We start from the raw sequence: 22,702 nt of genomic DNA, 5'->3' as shown, positions 1-22,702 counted from the left end.
CCAATACTACAGTCACATAAATAACCTAACCCATTTCATAGCTACAATCAAGTTTGCACTTCAAACATCACATTTTTTACAGTATATCAAACTTACCAAATGTCATTCTGAGACACAAGCTGCTGAATTAGAGCCGATATTTAAATTACTACCAAGCACCTTTATCTTGATAGGATGAATGAGCTTCTGTGACAAGTCATGTATGAAGCACACGCCTTAAAGGTAATATTTACTCATGGTGTTGTTTTTAAAGTGCAGTGGGGAGGCCAAATAGGCAAAACAGCAGACTGCCATTCTGTGGAAGTAGACGTCTGTGGATATTTAGGAGGAATGGTATGACTGGACCTTTGACTTGAGCAACAGGATCGAATCATTTGTTCTTCTCAAGAGGTTTTGTCAGCAGCCATGGCGTCCATCGGGCAGATCATTTTCTACAGGTGAGGTCATAAGGTTTAAATGTGTTCTCTGCTGATGGTTTTTAAAATTGGGAAAACATTGTCTACAATGGTGGAAAGTACATTTACTCAAGAACTGTTCTTCAGTGCTTGAGTATTTCTGTCTTATGCTACTTTATAGGGAAATATTGTACTATTGTACAATACTTCCTGTACTGTACTACTTAGTTTTCCGATTTTAGATTATAAAATACAATGCACTGTTAAATATTAAACCAGTGGTTCTCAACTTTTTTGGCCCGTACAAAAAGCAATGTCTAATAGGGGCCTCTTGTCACATTTCAGTTATTTTATATATATATATATATATATATATATATATATATATATATATATATATATATATATATATATATATATAAAAATGAAAAGATGAGAGAAAAGTCCAAAATAAGAATACAAATTTCTTTAGCAGAACATATTTATTCGTCCTCTCCCATTAACCTTCTCACGCCCCCACAGATTTATTTTGTGACCCTCCAAAGGGGCCCCTTCCCCTAGGTTGGGAACCACTGGACTACACTGTTAAACTTTATATGAAGTAGTTAAAACTAGCTCCTCCTCGTAGCTACAAAAGTAAAATGCTACTTATGCATTGATGCATCAGTAACAATTAAGTAACTAATTACATTAATAATAATGTAATATATAGTAAATATATCTGATCACAGGGGTCATTTTTCTGCAGAATGACTACATTTACTTTTGATGCTTTAAGTACATTTTGCTGATAATACTTCTGTACTTTTACTTAGATACGAAACTTCTACTTCTAAATGAGAAGTTTTAGATTGTTGTAATGATGCTTTTACTTAAGTAAATCATATGCATACTTCTTCCACCACTGGGTGTCTACATATTTATATAAGAACTTTCTGTCCTGGTTGCTGTGAAGTTGATTTGCAAGTTGTTTTTAGCCCAAGTTGGCAGTGTGCCTGTTTCCTTACTCTTTCCTGTGTTTGTGTTTCTCTTTGTGTGTAGCATGATTACCCTCATCATCTTTTTCTCGGCCATCATCATCCTCATCTTAGCCTTGGCATTCTCAAGTAAGACCCACTGATCCTTGTGAGATCCTGCTTTCATTGGTGATGGCTCTGTCAGGCCTGAGGGGATACATGGGTGTGTTCAGCACATGCTGTGTTTGTCTATATCTAAAAGCATTTATTCTTGTTGATGAAACACACCACCAAGTATTTAAAACCATCTGTATGTCTGTCAAGTTTTACGTGTGATGTTCTCAGTGCATTTGAATGTGTAGTTGAATTTCCATCTAAGATAAATTATTTTTGTAGAGACATCCATGGGAACTTTTGTGTAAGGAAGATGGAAAAAATAGCTGCACACCGCTTGATGACATGGTTGACAATGTTTTGACCACAGATGGTAGGGTTCAGGTTTCAGGTGGAGTTAGGAGGGTTAGTTTACCCCACCTGCAGAGGACTATTAATCATGTTATCATTTATCGGGTTTATCAATCATATCTACATAGAATTAAAAAGATTCGGGAATGAACAAGCAGTGTTGGTGTATTTTTTAATCTTTCAGTGTAGATATTTGCTACTCAGCACCTGCAAAGAATTTCAAGGATATTTGTGTGCCTCTTGGAGAGCAAGTTCAATTGCAATATGCACCTCCTACATTAAAGTAACAGTTAGAAACAGCTAGAAAACACTCAGAGCCCATACTTCAACTATGGCTGCACAGTAAAAAAAAATGTTTTTATTTGCATCTGGCCCCAGATCAGGCATCAGAATACACTCGATGACAATCATGGGAGACATGTTTCAGATTTAGTTTCTGCTTAAGTACTAAGTGTAGTAGTAGCTGAAGAAAAGGCTCACATTTTTTCAAGTCTGTTTGGATACAATATTCATTTCTCTATATGTAAATTTGAAGGTGCTATTGGTCGCTGTAATAATTCCTCCTCTTTTCCATATTTGCCATGAAGAGACCTTTCCTAATGGTAATCCAATGTAAATCCAAAATCAATGCATTCCAAAGAACAGTTAGTCAAATCAAATTGTCATGGTTTGAGGGTCTGTGTTTGGTTAGTTCCAGTTTTATTTTGAAATATTCTCCTTGCCTCATGTGTCTGGTAGTTTTACTTCCCATGTGTGTTTGCTCTTCCCAGCAGTTTGAATTGTTTGCTCTGCCCTAATTAAGTTCACCTGTGTTTAGTTATCCTGCCCTCACCTGTGAATACAGTCTCATTGATTCCTTTCTCAGTTTGTCTCAACTTCTATGTTGGCTTCTGCCATTTTGTTTCCTGTCGTTTGGATTATTTTGTTTTACCAACCAGTGTACCTGCCAGTAAGCCATATTAAATCATTGACTGCACCTTTCTTAACCTCTTGCACATCAAAGACTGTTGGAGGAGGGCCCCTTGTAATGAGTACAGGACAGGCTGCTCTGAATATGGCACGCAGGGAAGCGTCCTCTCTTGGTTGAGGAGTCAAAAGACTTCCTTGACACCCCTGACCCACAACCTGTATCCCTGCCTGCTAGCCTCCAGCCTGCTTCATGGCCTGCTAATCTTCAGCCAGCTAACTCCCAGCATGCTAGCCTTCAGCTGTCATTCCTGCCTGCTAGCCAACCTTCACTCCGGCCTGCTAGCAATCACCCTGCACTCCAGTCAATTAGGCTCGGCTTTGTGAGCATGCATTGCAGGTCCTGAGCCAGTTCCAGCCCCTCGTAGTAATCAGCCAGTTTTCCGGTTTTCATGACAGACGACAAAACCGCTCCTTGGGTCACCTTGCCACAATATCTGTCTTGTCCAGGCCTACTCGAGCCAGCTCTTTGTCCTCCCTGCTGCCCGGCGCCTCAGAGACTCAGCTGCCCAGCGACTGGTGTCTGGTTCAGCCATGTCACCGGCTTCCCAAGGGGTTCCGCCCTTGCTGCCGGCCTCCTGAGTTGCTCCACACATCTGGTCATCCTCCGGACCTGCCTTGCCTCCAGGCCGTCTGCCTGAGGTCTTCTGCTTGGCCTCTTTTTTGTCAGTTCGTGTCAAGTGCTATGTTGGCTTCTGCCGTTTTTGTTTCCTGTCATTTGGTCTATTATCTGCCTGCCTGTTACTGGTGACTATCTTGCTGCCTGTCTTACCTGTTGCTGCCTGCCTGCCAACCAGTGTACCTGCCAGTAAGCCATATTAAATCATTGACTGCACCTGTCTGTGTTTGGGTCCTTTGCCTGTTTTGTGCGCTTGACACAAATCGGTATCTTCCAAAGTTATGGCTGTTTTTAGCTCAACAGTGTTTCCTTGTTGAGCCGCAGGCACAGTAAAGAAAAGACACATCGGAGTCACTTTGGGAAGGGATCTCCTCACAGCCAGTATGGAGCAGGAGGAACATTCACAGTGACTAGTAAATCTCTGGCAAGGAGAGCTTTGCTTTATGACAGATTTGAAAAAAAAATGTGAATCTATCCTTTTTAAGAAATCCTTTAAAAGTTCTTAGATTTGTGCCAAAAAACAACCACTTGCCACTAAATGTCATTGAAATCTTAAATTGTTGTTCTACATTTAATCTCTCGAGAAACATGACTAAAATAACAACCCCCATGTTAAAGCTAATAATTCTCCATTATGAGTCTGTGCCTGTGTCTTCATCCTACAGGCTCGTCGTCCACGGTGATGAGTACCAACACATTGCCCGTTGGCAACCTCGGCGAGGATGAGCTTCTCAGCTGTTATCTTTACACACAAAGTGCACAAGCGACACTCCAACAAGTGTCAGTCACCTGGGAGAAGAAGGGGCTGACGGGACTTGTTTACAAGTATAAGAACGGAGCTCCGGATCTTGGAGACCAGAACTCGCAGTTCAAAGTGAGAACTCAGCTCTTCCCTGATGCTGTAGTCACAGGGAACGCCTCTCTGCTGCTGAGGACTGTGAGAAGTAGTGACGAGGGGGAGTACACCTGCAGCATCAGCTCGTCTGATGCAGGGGGAAAGGTCAACATTCACCTCAGAACAGCAGGTAGGATGACCGTCTTTCCAGTTTCACTGTGTGTTTGCTCCCTATTTAGCATTTACAAGCAGTATATTAACATTTGATGAATGGTTCATAACGCACTATAATGTAGTTATAAGCAGATACAGACATTATTTATTTATGTGCAGTATTAACATTTATGTCTCCAATGAAGATTCATATTACTGAAACTGTTTTACTATGTTGTCATCAATTATCTGTTTATACAGCAGCCTTCCCTTATGGGTGCTCACAGGAGGAGTTATATGTTGAGTCAGACTACATCACAGGCTGAGGCCGGATATGAAAAGCGTTCCTTCCACTGTTCTCTTTAACCGTATTGCTGCTCCTTCGACTTAATTAATTTTCTTTTTTGGGACTTTATAATCTTGTTTTTACAACCGATTGCAAAGTTACACGATGTGACAGCTGACTGAAGCTGGCCTTGGAAAATTTACATTGCCGCATGGATTTTATTTTATTTTTTTAAACTTACCACTTTCCATTGTCTCAGCCTTTTCAGCCCCCACATTTAAGTTCTCAAATGGCATCCTGGCTGCTGAGGCGAGCAGGTGGCTCCCTAAACCAAACGTGACGTGGTCGGGCCCTGATGGGAACATCCTGCAGGGAAACACGAACTTCACACAAAACTCTGCAGGGATATTCAGTGTAGTCAGCACACTACAGTCAGTCAATGTCAGTGTCAGCGATACCTACACCTACAGGATTGAAAATAACTTGGTGACTGCCATCTCCAAGGCAACTATAACAGGTATTCTTTTATGAAAACTTGTTTTTACATGGATATCTGTGGATCTCAATGTCAAAAAAAGCCAAAGCAGGGTATGCTAGAGAAACTTAAAGGGGCACCTCACTGATTTTACAGTTTAGTCATCACGAGGAGTACTGCTCAGCCTGTGAGAACAGTTGTATAATGTCTTCTGTGGGTCTGAAGGAGCTTTCTAAAGTCTGAGAAAATAACTCTGATGACATCTTCAAGGTTAGTTTCAGATTTGTTATTCGTTTGTTATTTACCAGGCAGGGAGGGTATAATGAGACACTACAGAGTTGCATTATTAAAAGTCCCTTGTATGACCCATATTAGGGACTAAAAGTCAGAATATCTCGAACTCTGCTGCTTTGATTTTGAGCCTGTCTTAATTAATGTTTCTCTGACAAGTCCCTCAACTTATGGAAGTGTAACACTAAATGGGTGGAAAACTTTAAATTATATTCACTGATATAAACAATCAAAATTCACAATCCAAACAAATCTAGACAAAAATTATAATAAAATACAAGATTTTTTTATAATAATAATAATAATTATTATAATTAATAATAAGCAGATTGTATTACATACCTTTCATATCTTCCAGGCTCTGCTGTTCCGGGGAACACATACTTCACCTACAGTGCTGCATCATCTCTGCTGGCATCAACTTACCTGAGCATGATGACCAGCGTCCTTTGCATCTATCATCTCACCTAATCGCACACACACACACAAACTCTGCACCTGGGTGTGCCTGCGTTGCATTCAGTGACAGGATTTTTTTTTTTTTTTTCAGAATTCGACAGGAGTGATGATTCAAAGTAGCTACATAAGTCATTTCCGAAGATTATATTATTTGTTTTTTAATATATTACAGTGGGTGTTGTTGCCATGTAACACCATTTAACTCTGTGGTGCATTTTCTCAGTCAATGTTTACTTTTTCTTTTTTACTTTTCTCAGATGTACATCATGTTTTCAGTGAAGGCTCCATCTAGATTATTTGTCAGTAAACGTTTCTTAATTCCAATTAGCTTGAGCTGGGTTTTTTTTTTTTTATTTGTCTTTCTGTACAACATAAAATAGGATGAACGCTCATCCTTGTGGAGAAAATGAAACAGTGTCAGCAAGATTACTCAAGATAAGCCACAGATTTGTTGAGCAGTTTCATGTAGGAATTGTCTTTCTACTGATAGTTCATACATGAAACTGCTCAACAAATCTTAAAAGTTTTTATATTTTTTTTATTTATTCATTTATTTATATATTTTAGTGCTTTGAGCCCCACAAGCAGAGTGCCATCCAGTCATTATATTCCAAAAATGCAGACATCTCTAAAGCTGATAACTTCAAAACTGGGCAATTGGATAAACAGCACTACAGGTAAGGAGGGGGGGAATTAAAATTAAAAATATATATATATATTTTTTAAATTGCATATTTTTATTAGTTCACACCACAAAAAACAACTATCGATTTTTTTTTATATATATATATATATATAAGTAGCTAATCTAATTACCACTAATGTGCTGGTGTGCTTTTTTTTTTCTAAAGTTAATATTAGAGGGGGAAAAAAATCTAAACTTGACCTCAGCATTAGTATACAAAAATAAGATTATTTCTGCTATCGAGCAGCTTTGTAGTAAACAAAAATACTGAAGTGTCCTAGTGAAAACATGTTCTGTCCTGCCAGTAGATGGGAGCAGTCGGAGTCCCAGACTGGAATAAAGAGTCCTTGGACCACCCCTGATAGTCCGTGAGAGGCTTCCTATTGGCCCGGTAGTGAGTGAGGTGGCATATGGCTCATGGAGCAGTGAACGGAGCCTGCTTCTCCCGAAGAAAAGTGGGATTTTAATCAGTGAGGTGAAATTAAAATATTTGTTTGTCATCACAGTGCAACAACTGGATGTTTAGTTTCATATTAGCGGTTTTAATGCAGAAGAAAGTTCGAGAAAAGTTTTCTTTCAGTTCTGGCAGGTTTGTGGAGCTCGGTGGGGTTCAGAGTGGTATTTACTGGTTTTGTTTTTGGCACCACAAGTCACCGAAAGCAGACCATGTCGCAGTCTGACCAAAAAGAAAACGCGGAGCAGCCAACGTTAGTCTCGGAACATGAGCACAGCGGAGTCTCGGTGAACCCGAGGGCGGTTTGTAACGTTTGTAAACGCTTGTTCCGGGACCCTAAAATCCTCCCATGTCTGCACACCTTCTGCTCCGACTGTATCGGCCAGCTGGAGCCGTTCTCGGTGTCTTCGCGCAGAGGCGAAGCGGTGGAGGAGGACCGACCCGCCGTCGCCGTCACCGTCACGGTGCTCTGTCCCGACTGTGACTCCGAGGTAGACATCCCTCCGTCGGGACCGGATGGGCTGAGCACCGACCACCTGGCGCTGGACGAAGTGTTCCTGGAGACCCTGGTGACGGACGGCCCGCTGGGATGCGACCTGTGCGGCGAAGGAGGCGCCGAGAGCCGCTGCGAGGTCTGCTGCGTCAACCTGTGCGAGTTCTGCTGTCAGGCGCACAGGTAGAGTCTGTCCGGCTTCCACCGCTGCATGCAGTGGAATATGATGCATTGCTGTAGATTAAACTACCCAACAGTAACTAAAGTAGTTTACAATTAGCTCAACCTTAAACATCTACAGCAATAAAATGCAACATACACACTAACGCAGCAGTAATATTAATCCAGAAACACAACATGTAATAGTATAACTTCTTTCAATACTTAAATGTTGCTGATAATACTTACTTTGACATAAGTAAGGTTTTGAATGCAGGACTTTTACATGCACTGGAGTATTTTCAGTGTGATTAGTACTTCTACCACTGTCAAGCTCGCAGGTAGGTTTTGTTTTAATTTATTCTATCTGATGCTGTGATGCTCAGATAGGTGAGGTTCTGTTGTAGGGCTTCAACTAACGATGATTTTCATCATCAATAAATCTGCAGCTCATTGACTTGGTTAATTAATTTTTTTTTGTGTTTTGAATTTGCTCGTCTTTATCCAACCATCAGTCTAAAATCCAGTGACATTGTTTGCTATCACATGAGAAAGAAAAGCTTCAACTCTTCACACTTAACCAGCGAGTGTTTGGTATTTTTGCTGGAAAATAGAAGAATAGAAACTCTTTTGAGCTTTCACACTTAAAAGCTTAATTCATTTCTACTCTGTCAAGCTCAGAGCTAAGTTCTACTCTATTCTATTTTGTGCTGACACAGGTACAGAGAGCACGTGTGAAGTTCTATTTTAAGTTTATGTTTAAGTTATATTATGTTCAGTTGTATTCTCTTCCAGCCAGTAGCAGGTAACGTCTGATCTCCGGCTATATTTTTACCAGATCTGAGGCTGAATTGGATGTTTATTCTGACATGCAGACATGTCTGTATCTGCTCTCTCTCCTGTCTGCAGGCGGCAGAAGCGAACAGCATCTCACTCTGTTCAGTGTCTGGAGGAGCTGAAGACTCGCGGTCGTCTCTGCCGCCCCGTCCTCTGCTCCCTCCACCCCGGCCAGGAGCTCCGGCTCTTCTGTCAGCCCTGCGACCTACCCGTCTGCCTGGAGTGTGCCGCCACACTGCACCGTGACCACCGCTGCTGCCCCACCCGGGATGTTATTGATCGTCATGGAGACCGCATCCGAGAGCTGGTCTCGGTGCGCCTGCGTCCTCGCCTGGAGCGTCTGACAGACTCGCTGCAGAAGGTGCAACAGTCTGATTTGACATTTATGTTTCTATTGCGAATATATTAAGCGAAGTATGTTGTGCCTGCTTGACCCATTTCAGCTCCAAACAAGCTCGACATTGCACATATTTGGGTTTTATGCAGATAGTATTGTGGCAACTTTTAATCCCAACTTCAGGCTTTATAACAACCTTAAGAAACCTACCACTATGTCCATGTTTTAACACTATGGATTAAACATTGGCCTCTCTGTTGTTGTTTTAGCATAATGCTACTCGTGACATACTGTAATTCCACAAAACATTCTCACAAACCACCTTCTTAAAGTTTTGAAGACACAAAATCATTCTCAAGACCTATCGTAACATTTAAGATGTGACTTTTTTCAAACGTCAAGTATCTTTATTTTACGACGAAATTCTTTCTTTACGCACTGTTACAGGTGGAAGTATCCCAGGAGGCTTTGCAGGCACGGGTGGATGCAACAGCGAACGAGGTGAGGACGTTTGCACGAGGCTACGCCAGCGCTGTGGAGGCCCACTGCTTGTCTCTGCTGCATCGCCTGGAGGAGCTCCGTGTCCAACGCAGGTATGGCACAACCAACACAGTTCCTGTGGAGTGGGCTAAGTAATGTTATCAATATTCTTTTGGGAAATGAATGAAGTGTAAGATTTAAGCAACTCTGAGGGTTCTGGCTAAAAGTTAAACTAGGACAAAAAATAATACCTCAAAGTAAGAGCAGAGTAATTCTTGAAGCTCCCTACTCACTGTCAGTTCTGAGTAAAAGTCATTTGATATTGTTAGAGCTATTATTGCTATTATTTTATTTTATCTTTTTGTTGTTTACTTGCTCACTATGGACATTTTGGAGGGGGGAGGGAGGATTTGATGTTTGTATTGATTGTAATGTATCTTTTTTATGGGGGGGTAAAATTTCTAAACATTGTATTTTAAAAAAATAAATAAAAGTTCTCGATTGAGACTGACCACCCCTAAGTTTGGGTAGTTTTTACTGATTCAGATTCTGGGTCCACACCAATTCTAAGATTATTTTGCAGTAGCTGTTCCTGACCTCTGACCTCCCTGTGGAGCAAGGAAAGAAAAAACACACATTTCTTCTTTGGCAGATAGAAAGTCACAAAAGTTGTGGAACAGCTGTGTTTAAGCTGCAGATCTTTCTTCTCGTTTACTGTCGCCAGCCACCTAATGTGTCAGTGGTCGGCTCAGAAAGTCAGAGTCAAAGACAGTCTGATACTCTTCACCCAGAAAATAAGCTACTTCCTTCTGGCGAGTGTGCAGGACTCCAATATGTTGTGTAAAAAGCAGAGCACTAGATTTCTGCTGTCAGCATCTTTTGATATTGATGTTGTTGTTTTGTTGTCTTGCACTATAATATATTGTCTACAAGCCTGTTTAATTTTTCTTAACAGCAGAAGCACTGAGTCCAAGACAAAGGTTGGCTTGCTGTCAACTAAGAGTTTGAAAATGGACAATCTTAACTCATGGTCCACTTACTAGCTTCCTGCAGCTTTCAAGTGCATCTCTGGGTCTTCTTAAGCAGATAGTCCATGACAACTGAGCAAACTTTATCCGCTTTATACGTGGGATGTGATTACTATTATTTCTGAGGTAAAAAACATGAACTTTCATGCTCTATTTAACAATTAGCTGTTGTGAATTAGCCATAAAATAATACATTCATGCTGAAAGCCACATTGCCTGGACATATTCATTAATGAAAGACTAATAATTCAGTCAAAGTAATGCAATTTCGAAAAGGAAGAATGTGTAGTGACTAGGGAGCATGTTAAGAATCATCAGTGCTTATTTATTGCCACACAGAGTGGTGTGAGAGGAACGTGTTGAGACAATTACTACACCACCTGCTCTGATTTTATTTCAAGGAACATTAGGCACACTGTTTTTCCACAGAAAAAGATACTGCATATTTCACTTTAATATATATAAACAAGCCACCATGGTTTACAGTGCAGACAAAGCTCTCGTCGAACACATGGGAGATGCTACTTGTTATCCGCACTGTCTTCGTCCAACAGGAACCAGCTCCACCTGCAGAGGGCGCAGCTGCAGCAGGCTCTGTCGGACGTCCGAGGCGGTGTGGAGTTCGCAGAGAGACTGCTGAGCTGCGGCTCAGACGCCGAGATCCTCAGCGCCAAAGGAGTGACCCTGAGGAGACTGACCAGCCTGGCAGAGAGCAGCTACGACCCCCACCCAGCAACCGTCGCCCCCGATGACGGCAGTAGCATCAGCTTTATGGCCATGGAGCCAGCAGGGGAGCTGGAGGGCTATCCGCTGGTCGGGGTGATCAACTCTAAGACAGTGGACCTCAGCAAGTGCACCATCGAAGGTGAAGGTAAACCACTTCTAATGCCAAATAATTTTCTGCTTCTTTAAAGAACAGGTTGTTTTTATATTATTGCTATTGTCAATGAATCCCATGAAAAGACCAAAACCAACAATGAATTGATCCTGCTAATAAGTTTTGTCTGTGTAGCCAAAGCCTGTTATTGTCCAAACACTATTATAAACACATCAATGAGTCACACTAACTGACATGGTGTTTTTTTATTTATTTTTTTATTACCATGAACACACACACACTGTAGTTTTAAGTCAATCCCACATATGCCATAGTGGTGCTGTAAATATTCACTAGTGCAACAAATGTGTGTTAATTCGCATCTGAAAATAGTTCCAACAAATTCTTTATTTGTTTAAAAACTGCAGTGCCTGGCTGTTTTAGAAATGACTTAACTTTTTTTAAACATGAAAACTGTTTGAGATTCAGTAGGAACCAATTGGCTTGGGGCGGAGATCCACAGACAGGGTAGAGAAGTCGAAAAGCATTGACTAACACATTGTTGACAGTAAGAAAAATATAGAATATCCTTGGAATAGTCCTTTTTAAATTGCTGATCTGCTCCCTTTTCCTCGTCAATACAGTATCCACGGTTTTAATAGGTGTGTCATCAATTCAGTTATGTTTTCGTTTTAAATGCTGTGGATGCATTTGTTACCCAGAGCACCTATTTTGCTGGATATTTGTTTTTAAAGTGCTATTTAGCCTGGCAAGAATACTAAAACCATTTCTAGAGATCACCCTGTGGGAGTAGTTGCAGGCAGGCTGGTGGGGTTGTGGAGGGGATCGGGTAAAGTTATTTTTTTGGGGCGGGGGGGCTTTATTCAGTTAAAGACTATTGTTACCTTCCTGGGTGCTTTGGTTCAAAGACAGAAATTCCTGTGGGACTGAAGGAATGTTGCGGTGACTCAACAGGCCTGAAAGTGCACTGAGGGGATGTTTACACCCAAACATAACGCGCTCACACACACTGGAAAAGAGAGAAGGGGAACGTAAAACTTACAAGTGACATTGGAAATGGACACGTAGTTCAACCTCCAGGGTTTCATAATGGAAGAAAATCACACACACTCACTCAGCGGGCAACATGTAGAATAACTTTTTCTACTGCCACTCCTGCTACGTACAGTTATTTCCCCCCGAAAAAACAATACAATATTATACAGAAGTGTGTATATCATTTATATAGCAAAAACAAATTCAGAGTGTGCATTACAGATATAAACAGATAACACAATGAGATGATATAGTGCTGATATACTTAGTCAGTTAGTAGAAAGGTAATCCACAACCATTTTGATAATTGATTAATCTTTTTAGTTATTTTTCAAGCAAAATTACCAAACATTTGCTAGTTCCAGCTTCTCAAAGGTGTGGATCTACTGCTTTACTCTTGTTATATTGTTGTAAATTGAATATTTTTGGGATTTGGACTGTTGGTTGGACAAAACCGGCAATTTGAAGACGTAACCTTCGGCTGCATTTTCACTTTTTTCTGACATTTTATAGACTGAACTATAACTTGGTTATTAAAAAAATAATTGATAATGAAAGTGAAATTAAGTTGTAGCCCTAAGAAATTACTCACAAGGGCACATAGAAATATAGTAGTAATATGTAGTCGTCCTCTGTTGTGCCTCCACAGATCACATCCTTTGAACACACACACACACACACTGAAAGGCTTAGCTTTAGGTAGTGTTTGCCTGTGTGGGAAATGGAAAACCTCAGCAAATAGGGACTTCTTTGCAGAGTCCTCTTGGTGTCAAAGAACAAGCGTCATGTTTGCCAAAAGGTCAATCCGTGTATCGTGTCAAGCATTTGTTTGGGTGCTTGCTTGTGTCTGTATTGGACTGTGTGCCATATGCAGCACTTTGCCAAGCGGTGACCTTTTCATTTATCCACACTTCCTTTTCAAATTGACTTTTTAGGATGTGTGGTTAAGGCTTCTCTGTTTTTATTTGGGATTGGGCTGTAGAAATCCACAGTATCACTACATCCACTAAAACAGCTTTTTCTACCTGTAAGTTGTTTGTCCCTCCCAAGTTAAATGTCAACAGCCTTATGCAATGTCACTCTTTCATTGAAAGGGGGCGGATAAAGGATAAAGATTTCTTTGACTGTTAGAAAGCAGAAATCGCAGCGGCTTAGTGATGATTGTCCCCTCTCTGTGTGATAAGAGGGTTTGAAGTGTTGGATTTGGACCACGAGGCTGCACGGCACAGGTGTAATGTGGGCCAGAACAGCTGTGTCTGTAATGGTGACAGCTGCTGGGTACTCGGCTTAGCAAGCACACACGCATAAATTCACAGATAATTCGCACCCATTACCAGCAGCAGTGATAGCACTAATAGAACTAGTGGTTCAAATGATAGTAATTGTAGTAGTAGCAGAAGGAGATTTCTAGCGATGGCAGTGGTAGTAATTACTGCACCCAATCCTATATTTGAGCAAAAGTAGCAAGAACGTAAAGGGAAAAATCCTCCTTTTTTATACATAAAAGTTTTCAAATCTAACAGGCCCTCCACACTCACCCAGGTGGTTTCAGCTACTTGGGCTGATTATACCTCAGGTTGAAGCTATGCAGGAATGATATAAGGTCAGCGGACTCCATGTACCAAAAGGATAATGATAAAACAAAGAACGTTGCTTGATAAACATTCCAAACTATTTGATTATCAGAAATTTTTTTCTGTCTATCAAATAACAATTTTATCTCTAATTGCAGAATATGAACAAGACTACAACTTTAAATCGAGTCTATGTATCTTTTGCTGAACACCAACCACAGTGGCCACAATGGACAATTTTTAGAATAATAATAATACTGTGCATGCTTAAGCATGGCGTTAGTGTCACGGGGTGTGTACGAGGCAGCAAGGAAGGACCCGCATGCAAACAACTGGGCACACAGAAACAGTTCAGTGAATTATTGGTAAAATGAAGACACATGAGCTTCCAAGCAAAGGCAGCAAGTCTGTACAGAAGTAGCAGAGAATCCACAGGTAAACAGGAATGGGGCTGGTCCAAGGTGCAGGCCGGTACTGATTAGGGTTTAGGTTCAGGTGCACAGGAAAATACAATTTTTACTTCGTAGTGGAAAAGCACTGTTTAAAGCCATTACTGTTCTTTTCATGAACTGATGTTCGTTGAATGGTAATTGGGGAATGAAGAACAGGTGAGCAGGTGGCTGTAGGAGTCTGGTGACTGGGACTGTGGGAAAGTCTTGAGGGCATCTGGTGCATGGATGAAATGACAAGTCTGGAGAGTTCCTAAGGCTAGAGAGACGGGCAGAGTGGGTAAAATAAAGACGACCGAGGCAGCCGTCGTGACAGTTAAAGTACAGAAGTGTCAAAGTCAGTGAGTCAGCTGACTCAGCGGCGTTTGTTATACAATGTTTGTCTAAAGTTAGCAAACATTAGCTACAATTAGCCACCATAAGCTACTGGTCAAACTAGACCAAATGAGGCTGTAACAGCAAAACCCCTAAGGGTACTGAATTGAGCAAGGGTGTGTTTTTTATTTATGAATTCAACTTTTCATTTGTAGAATAATTTTTTTTTCTTTTTAAAAAGTTAGTTTCCCTTAACAGTGCTTCATAGCTTATGAGCTTATCTCTGCAGTCTCTCAAAACTGAGAAGTTCTAGTTCAGCTCAGATTTGTACAGTACTTTAATTTAATATACGTACTTCCATCTCTAGTAGTTACAGCAGTACTTGTAATAGTAGTTTTGTTTTTTGAGGAATACAACAGTTCAACATTTTGGGAAATAAAGACATTTCTGTCCAAGAGTGAGATAAGACAGGTGGAACACGTATTGGCAGATATGGCAATAGTGATACCAGTAATGCTAGCAGCAGTTACAGAATCACTTCTCAAAACTTATGTTTCATTAATGCTGGCACACTGCCTTATAGTGTTTTTATTATGGTTGTTATTAATGTTATCTCGTCTTGTTGTTGAGTATTTTACTCCATTTTTTGTTTTTTGTATTTTTGATTTGTCTGATTAGTTTTTTTTGCCTAATTGCAGTTCTGAAATGTTTACAGGGTTGAACCACAATTTAAACCACTTTGTAATTTAGTTTTGAAAAGTGCTGTATAAAGCAAATATTAGCAGCAATAGCTTCAGTAACAATAAGAGTAATATTTGTAGTTATAGAGAGAGTAGAAACAGAATTAGAAGTAGTTTGATTAGCAAAAGTGGCAATTCCACCAGCATCTGAACAGATCCCCCTGCAGCTACTGGAAAACACTGAATAATAGCAGATGAATACAGTGTACCATCATTAGTTATCGAGCAGCTAATAGTCTGACAAGAAAATGCAAAGCAACATTAATCATTGATATGAACACAAATGATGTTGGACTTAACACAACAACGCCACAATAGGTGATGAATATCTCCAGAGCAGAACAAGTAAATGAAACACAAAATAATGATGTGGTCAGCAGCACTGAAGCCCGGCTGTGCCTGGAGTCACACTTTGGTGCAACCACCATATGCTTTGGGGGAAAGTGGCTTACGTAAGCACTCAGTAGGGGCTTGTTTTGTGGGTGAGATGGTGTGTGTGTGTGTGTGTGAGACTGTAGTCTTTAGCCAAATGTCTCAATGTTGTGGTGTGTCTGAATGATGAAGTGCCTCTTTTAATGTGATGTGCCCATGCAGGATCACTTGGGAAACTTGGAGAGACAAGTCGTTCTGTCTTTCTTAGTTTGTGTGTATGCAGGACTATATTTCTGCCTCTTGTCTGAGTGTTTGCCAAGTCTGTGCATGTATACTTGTATAAAGAGTGAGGTTTTTATGCCTTTTTTTAGATGTCAGTTGCTTGTGTAAAAGTGACATTTCTGCTTTTCTTTAAAATATTTTTTTTTTGTGTGTGTCAGTCTCTGTCCATGCATGCAAACAGATCGACATTGTGCATTGACGTATGTACTTTGTGTTTGTCAGCGCAGCATTATGACCTCTAACCCCCCGGTCACAGGTCTGCAGATGGGCAGGGAGGGTCAGCAGGGCCACTTCACCCTGGTGTGCCGAGACTCAGCTGGGGAGCAGATGGCACGAGGTGGAGAGCATGTCCTTGTCAGTGTCATTCACAAGGAGAAGAAAAACTGGTGAGTGTCACAGAGTCTGGCATACTGTGTCAACATTTTAGTTCTCCAGGACACTGATGGCTCTATTTTTCTGCAGGCACCTTTTGCAATGGTGAAGTGGCATTTTCATGAGGCACAGTGAGGTTTTAATCTCTCAGTAAGGGTGTCGCCAAAAAAAAGAGAATGTGATTTATGTGCATTTCCATCAACTGTTTGGAGCAAATAAACTCTGCTACAGTTTTGTCAGAAGTTGGCGGTATAGGCTACATTACGCATGGCTGTAATAAACAGAGTAGAAGAAGTAGAGGTTGCAAACTGCCAATAAATCTCATAGAGATGAAGACGTACCTGTTGCTACCATGGATGTATCAAGAGAACTGGACACAGCATTGGAATAGGGGCCCCGTTCATTCCTATGAAAGCTGCTCAGTGATGCATGAATCCAAAAAAGTTCAACTTCCGGCCTTAAAATTACCCAGATCTTCCGCATCGTGCAGCCCCATGGCGGCCCATAGAGCAAGCGCACCAGAGACTTCCGCCGGCCGAGCCAGCCAACTTCCGGTTTAGCCCTCCGCTAACTTGAAGGGGAGAAAAAATAATTTAATCGTGCAAGTCTTTTAGACTATCCAAACGTTATCGGACCAAATAGATCAAATTATGAGAGTGAAATGAGTCGCAGGGATTGTGACGCTCAAAAAATGTATCCACCGTTTTACATTGTGAAAAAAGCCGCTGTAAGTCTATGGGGGGGAAAAGTCTCTTGGGGCCCCTGTGCATCACGTGATGGACCCGGAAGTTGTAATTCCACGGTTTGCCCACTATGTCTTCTCCTCCTGGAGCGGAAACAGCTGATCAGTCATGTGAGTTAAATGTTTGCAGAATGTATGTCAGAACTTATTCGGAAAAGGTGTTTTGGACAACACATTAACTCTTTTTTTTTTTTTTTGAAAGGCAAAAACCGCCTCAAGCAAGCATAAAAACTTTTTTGCGAAATTGAGGAAATTTTGTCATTTCCATTAACCTTTTTCTAATGAGATACTTCAAAAGTATGCATAAAAATACGTTTATAGAAACACAGCTAGTGACAATCCAACAGCACACAGTTTTGGTGTCGAGAGTGATCCGGTTTTTCACTGTCTGCCCCCCCACCTGCTCAGGTCAACAGAGCACCTGTGTACTGTGCTATTTTTGTCACTTTGTGGGATTTTGGAGAGGTCTATAAGGGTGCAGCTCCTCCAACCAAACAACATGTAGTCATGTTTTGCATGTCTGTTGTATGCTAGCAATGCCAGGGAGACTCATGTGATATCTGATTCTTACCATCACGCCTTATCCACAACAGCTTGCATGTGTGAATGCCTGCCTTTTTAGTTTAACTCTGACAGCCACGTAAAGGCGGCATGTGTATTCCATATACAGTCTGTAATTTGATTTATGAATTCAATTTCAGAACTTGAATTGCTGTGCAGAGATCAAGATCAAAATGTTTCCTCTGCCAAGGAATTTATGTTTTGATCTATTTGTCTGTCTGAGAAGAATTTAGCTAAAGCTTAGTGGACAAATCACCCTCAATCTAAGAATCAGCTGATTCAGAATCAGAGAGTGGTGATCATTTGAAACGCAAATACAAACAAGAAACACACTTTGCAAGTTGAAGAATTGTTCGTTGTTTACGTGCTCTGCCGAGTGTTGTTGTCCAACCTTGAATTGTGAGAAGGAAATTTGATGAGAGGAGATAAAATGCAAGAAATCGATGCTCTAATATTAATTTCTATGTAACAGAATTGATTATCACTGATTAAATGCAACTGATATTCTATAGTATTAACAAGATTATTTTTGTTTGTCCTTCAGCACAGTGGAGACGACAGTGGTTGACAACAACGATGGATCCTACAGCGTTTCATACACACCTGAAGAGCCAGGAACATACTCAGTGTGGGTTTGTGTCAAAGCTCAACATGTCAAGGTACGAAGCCAACTCAAGGAGTTTGTCGCAACAAAATTGAAGAATGCAGGGAATTTATTAGCATAAATAGATTTATTTATTATTTTTATTTTTTTACCAATCAAAACAATTATGTTTTGCAGCTGAGAATGGCGTGTTAAAATATGTTGGACTGAGCTGCGGTGTTGCCAGCAGCTCACAGGGCTGTTAACATCATCCTGACAAATTAAATCAATGCGGACAAAATTCTCTAAAGGCAACAGATTAAACAGGCGGCCTCTGATGTTAAATTTACCCACTGGGATGCTTGATGAGTAAAAAACCGTTTGACATCCTGAGCTATCAGAATGAGGTCACTTTTCAGTTTTTTAATGTATTGTTGGCTTGTGTCGACCCAGACGCACAGACTCACTCTTTCCTGTCTCGTCCTGCAGGGTTCACCGTTTATTCTGAATGTGAAGAGAAAGGTGAGGCGCCACAGTGGGACGTTTCACTGCTGCTCCTTCTGCTCCAGTGGAGGAGCCAAAGAGGCTCGCTGTGGCTGCCCAGGAACCATGCCAGGTACGCAGAAGAGATCTTTTAAAATGTCCGCTCAGGACAGTTTTCATTCAGTTTCATTCACAATGAACAAAAACACCAAAAATGGTACTTTGTTTTTAAGACGGACATGGAGAGAGAGCAGATGGAGGAACAATTTGGAACCAGGGCTTTTACTGCATTATTAGACGCCACTATCGTCTGTGCTTTTTGAGTGGAATGGCTTCTGTTTTTGAGAGAAACAGGTTTTGATGTCATGTAGTAATCTGATCTCTTTACTCTCCACATGCAGTCATATTAGTTTGTTTTATTTATACAAACATCAGAAATGCTTAAGATACAATAACACTAGTGTCACAAGTTGTTTTTTTGTCTATTTTTTTTATGAATCATGCAGCCACAGGACATGTTTTGAGAAATGAGGCACAATTTTTCTCAATTGTACCTTACTGTCACTATCGCAAACATCCATTACTCTCTCCATCTAAACCCAACATGTCCACAAAGGTAGAAAAGGAAGAATGTATTGAAAATGGTAGGAGGATGATGATATACAACGTTGTAAGAATATTTGAATGAAATTTTCCCTTCAGGTGTAATCACTCGACTGTAGAAGTAACTCTGTTCACATCTGCCTTCATTTTGGTTTCTGTCCACCTCTAGAAGAATTCTTCGGATAGTCTCGCAACACTGACACAAATGTCATATGTCTTCCTGTGCAATCCTGTGTAGTGGATATGAAGTTGTGTGTGTGTATATAGCTTTGTTAATATATAGAGTAGTATATTACAAAATATGAGCTGTATGTCTTGGAGAGTTAAGTATATCAAGATTTCAAATTTTTCTTTGTGTGTTGTGTAAGACTTGTCTTGTTTACTGGCACTTGTGTCTACTTTCTCACTGCATATCCCATTAGCATACTGACTTCACTTATGACGTAAAACAAGGCACTTATGGCTTTGATATTAAACAACTCTGACTTAAACAATTCAAGTTTCATCTCATCAACACTCTCCTGCCCTGGAATGACTTTCAAACCCCAGAGTTGTTCCTGATCTCATGTCTGTCTGCCTTCCTACCTGTCCGTCTGCCTGCAGGAGGATTTAAAGGTTGCGGTCACAGTCATAAAGGACACCCCGGGAAGCCCCACTGGTCTTGTTGTGGCAGCACCGTGGAGCAGTCTGAGTGTTTGCCTCCGAGCGTGTTGGCTGCAGTTTCCCCCCGCAGCCACCTGCGCACTGTGGAGCTCTGAGGTGACACGGAGACGAGACCTGTCGAGATGATTCAAGTTAATGAAGGATGGCAGCAGCCAAAAGGTTAGAGCAGAGCGGGGGAGTTAGCTTAAGGTGGTTAGTGTAATTCATCAGCAGACTTGAAAAGGTCAGAAAAGGAAAATGAAGACACAATGACTGAGGCGGGACATCAAAGTCTCTGCGTCTTGAGAGTGCTCACCTCTGCCAGACATTCTGGTAACCTTTTTATTGTGAAACAGTAGCCAGCTTCCATCAGAGACTAAGACAAACACCCAAGTGTGAGCTAAAGGCTCTGAATCTATGTTGTAAAGTGCCTTTTGTGTCTAAGTCTGCCTACCTATGACAAGACATGCCATGAAATGTTCCAAACACAACAGCCTGTCTCCTCTTAAATCAAATGTGTTAAAATCCTTGCTGAAGGGCGCCTTAGAGAAGATCATTCATCATTGTTACTTTTCTTTCACCAGCCATCTTCTGGTCTTTTTTTGTTTGTTTTTAAACCTTGAAGCTGCTGTTGATTTCAAAGGTGCTGAAATTAGTTGGGTTTTTTTTTATCTTAAATGTAAAACTCATTAAGAGAAACAATGCAAATCACCAGACTGTTGAACATTTTGTATTTTTTATATCCTTTATATCAAGGAAAATATCTTTTGAAATGAAGTGCCTCCAAAAACAACTGCGATGCTGAAAGACCACTAATTCTTATTTATCTGCACTGATCACTGTTGAAAGTACACAGAAGAGCTGTGATCCTGACACACGAAGTCGATAGTTTGCATTTACATTTTGATGAATTATGATTTTATTTTGAACGGTAAAGTACAGTAATCAAGTAATTCTGAAGTCATTACTGGAACAAAATAGAGCGTGACAGATACATCAGCAGGCAGATATTATCAGCCAATATTTCGCTAATTGAAGATACATTGTATCGGCATATATGTCAGTCAGTAACAATAAATTGCAGTACTGAAATGCGAATGTGTTTTGAGGTCATTTACAAACATTACATAGTTTGTCTACCAGAGAGCCCTGACAAGGTCCAACTGTAAAATGTCCTGCTTAGTTCATATCTTGTTCATATCTTTAATGACCAAATTTAAGGGAACCTTATCAAAATATGTGTTCAAGAAATAACAGTGATGTTAAACAAACAATAGTCTTTTAAGTACTGTTTTTATCTGTTCTGAGTACCATGAAATAAATGTACTATTTACTGTTATTTTATGATTCTCACTAATAGGTTACAAACTAAATTATGGATTGATTAGCATATTTTCCCAATAAATACAAAGTAATTACTGTATTATTTCTTTATGCTCACTTCAGGTAATTACTTTTTTGGAACAATATTCACTAGTACACACTTGATAATTATTAACAACAGGTACTTTTTTGTGCGTATGCAATAATGGACAATTACCCACATAGAATTGCCATATACGAACCAATACTACATATTTACTGCACCTAATGTAAGATTATTTCATAGTACTAACTACAGGAAGGTACATTTGGTTACAAAATAAATAACCAATACCTAGTAAATACAACTCGACAATTATCATCCGTTGATGCGATATTGTGGTGCCATATGCTGTTTACAAACGTCAGGGCAAATTAATTTCCCTGCTCTGTTTATGAATACTGTTTCCATAGTCATGTTGTGAATGTGACCTGAATCAAGACAGAAGCACTGAGCTGGAATACTGTGCCTGTAATTTCACCCAGGATTATTCTGTGACTGTTCATAATGTGAAACGCATTCTTGTTTTTGTAAACCACAACATTTGGCTTTTGCTCTGTGCTTTACATATCAATCTCGAGTGCTTGTTGTTTTTAATGAGGAGAAAGTCCGTCAAATCTGCACAGAATCGTGTTTTTTCCTTCAGTTTCATTAGCAACTCATCTCCACCATGCCTTCTGGTGAAGAGCTTTATCTGGGAAACACTGTGACCTAGAAGGTGCAGTCAGCCTCTTCTTAGAATACAAATTTGTTCCTCTCCGGAGGCTGTGTCACAGCACTGACTTGAAACCACAAATGCGGAACTCATAATTAACTACTTAATACCTTTTCTGAATATGACTTATGTTGAGTGAGTGCAAATAGATATGTTTTGTTTTTTTACTTAGGATCTGCTGATTGTACTGACATGAACTGAACTTGACATGAGGACTAATCTTTTTGATTTGTGGTCCAAGATCTTCACAATGACAGAACTTCTCTAACACTGAGTATGTTGCTGCTGTTCACACTGTGAAATGTTTCCATTTCAAACTGACTATACGTTCATCTGAGTATTACACAGTACTTTTTTCTGCTTCACAACTTTTTACTGACATTACTAACATTTTAAGCCTGTACAATCAAAATAAACACTTATTTCTCAGTAATCGTACGGTCTTGTGCTTTGAAACTGTATTAACAGGTGTCTCTTGCCTCACAAGCGAACACAAATCCACGCAAGTCGGACTTTCTGTTGTCTTCACATCAAAAAAGATGTTTTTATATGGGTTTTTGTCTGTGGGCACGTACTCAGTGAAATAATACAAAGGTAGCCGTCTCTTGATATCCGACCACAATGCAACAACATGAGAACAAAACCAAACATACATCATAG

The 22,702-nt window shown here is 40.4% G+C and overlaps 2 protein-coding genes across 7 annotated transcripts; both read left to right on the top strand.

Moving 5' to 3' along the window:
* Positions 1-264: 264 nt before the first annotated feature.
* vtcn1 (V-set domain containing T cell activation inhibitor 1) lies at positions 265-6,220 on the top strand. 4 transcript variants are annotated; one of them, XM_044217303.1, is made up of 5 exons: positions 265-437; positions 1,437-1,501; positions 4,067-4,426; positions 4,935-5,192; positions 5,800-6,220. In XM_044217303.1, exons 1-5 carry the CDS (start codon positions 406-408, stop codon positions 5,910-5,912), a joined length of 828 nt encoding a protein of 275 aa, XP_044073238.1. In that variant the 5' UTR covers positions 265-405; the 3' UTR covers positions 5,913-6,220. The 4 variants fall into 4 exon arrangements, with proteins under 4 accessions (XP_044073238.1, XP_044073241.1, XP_044073240.1 ...); XM_044217306.1 differs by lacking the exon at positions 1,437-1,501 and having other exon boundaries at positions 284-437; XM_044217305.1 differs by lacking the exons at positions 265-437; positions 1,437-1,501 and adding an exon at positions 2,559-3,424.
* Positions 6,221-6,374: 154 nt separating this feature from the next.
* Positions 6,375-22,471, top strand: trim45 (tripartite motif containing 45). 3 transcript variants are annotated; one of them, XM_044217301.1, is made up of 10 exons: positions 6,375-6,577; positions 6,891-7,060; positions 7,166-7,715; positions 8,601-8,889; positions 9,313-9,458; positions 10,928-11,244; positions 16,235-16,364; positions 18,198-18,312; positions 18,726-18,852; positions 19,926-22,471. In XM_044217301.1, the coding sequence occupies exons 3-10, from the start codon at positions 7,252-7,254 to the stop codon at positions 20,078-20,080; spliced, it is 1,743 nt and encodes a 580-aa protein (XP_044073236.1). In that variant the 5' UTR covers positions 6,375-6,577; positions 6,891-7,060; positions 7,166-7,251; the 3' UTR covers positions 20,081-22,471. The 3 variants fall into 3 exon arrangements, with proteins under 3 accessions (XP_044073236.1, XP_044073234.1, XP_044073237.1); XM_044217299.1 differs by having other exon boundaries at positions 6,894-7,715; XM_044217302.1 differs by having other exon boundaries at positions 6,891-7,715; positions 10,928-11,238.
* The last annotated feature ends 231 nt before the right edge of the window (positions 22,472-22,702 follow it).

The sequence above is a fragment of the Siniperca chuatsi genome, linkage group LG12 (genome assembly GCF_020085105.1).
Source record: "Siniperca chuatsi isolate FFG_IHB_CAS linkage group LG12, ASM2008510v1, whole genome shotgun sequence".
NCBI lineage: Eukaryota > Metazoa > Chordata > Actinopteri > Centrarchiformes > Sinipercidae > Siniperca > Siniperca chuatsi.
The sequence above is the reverse complement of the archived record's forward strand: the minus strand, read 5'-3'. Positions and strand labels throughout refer to the sequence as shown.

Bases quoted from the DNA above. Each gene is read 5' to 3' on its own strand.
- trim45 (XM_044217299.1), top strand. From the start codon at position 7,252: ATGTCGCAGTCTGACCAAAAAGAAAACGCGGAGCAGCCAACGTTAGTC. The intron at 7,716-8,600 runs GTAGAGTCTGTC...TCCTGTCTGCAG, and splicing joins TTCTGCTGTCAGGCGCACAG to GCGGCAGAAGCGAACAGCAT. The intron at 11,245-16,234 runs GTAAACCACTTC...CCCCGGTCACAG, and splicing joins GTGCACCATCGAAGGTGAAG to GTCTGCAGATGGGCAGGGAG.
- vtcn1 (XM_044217303.1), top strand. From the start codon at position 406: ATGGCGTCCATCGGGCAGATCATTTTCTACAG. The intron at 438-1,436 runs GTGAGGTCATAA...CTTTGTGTGTAG, and splicing joins GGGCAGATCATTTTCTACAG to CATGATTACCCTCATCATCT. The intron at 5,193-5,799 runs GTATTCTTTTAT...CATATCTTCCAG, and splicing joins CTCCAAGGCAACTATAACAG to GCTCTGCTGTTCCGGGGAAC.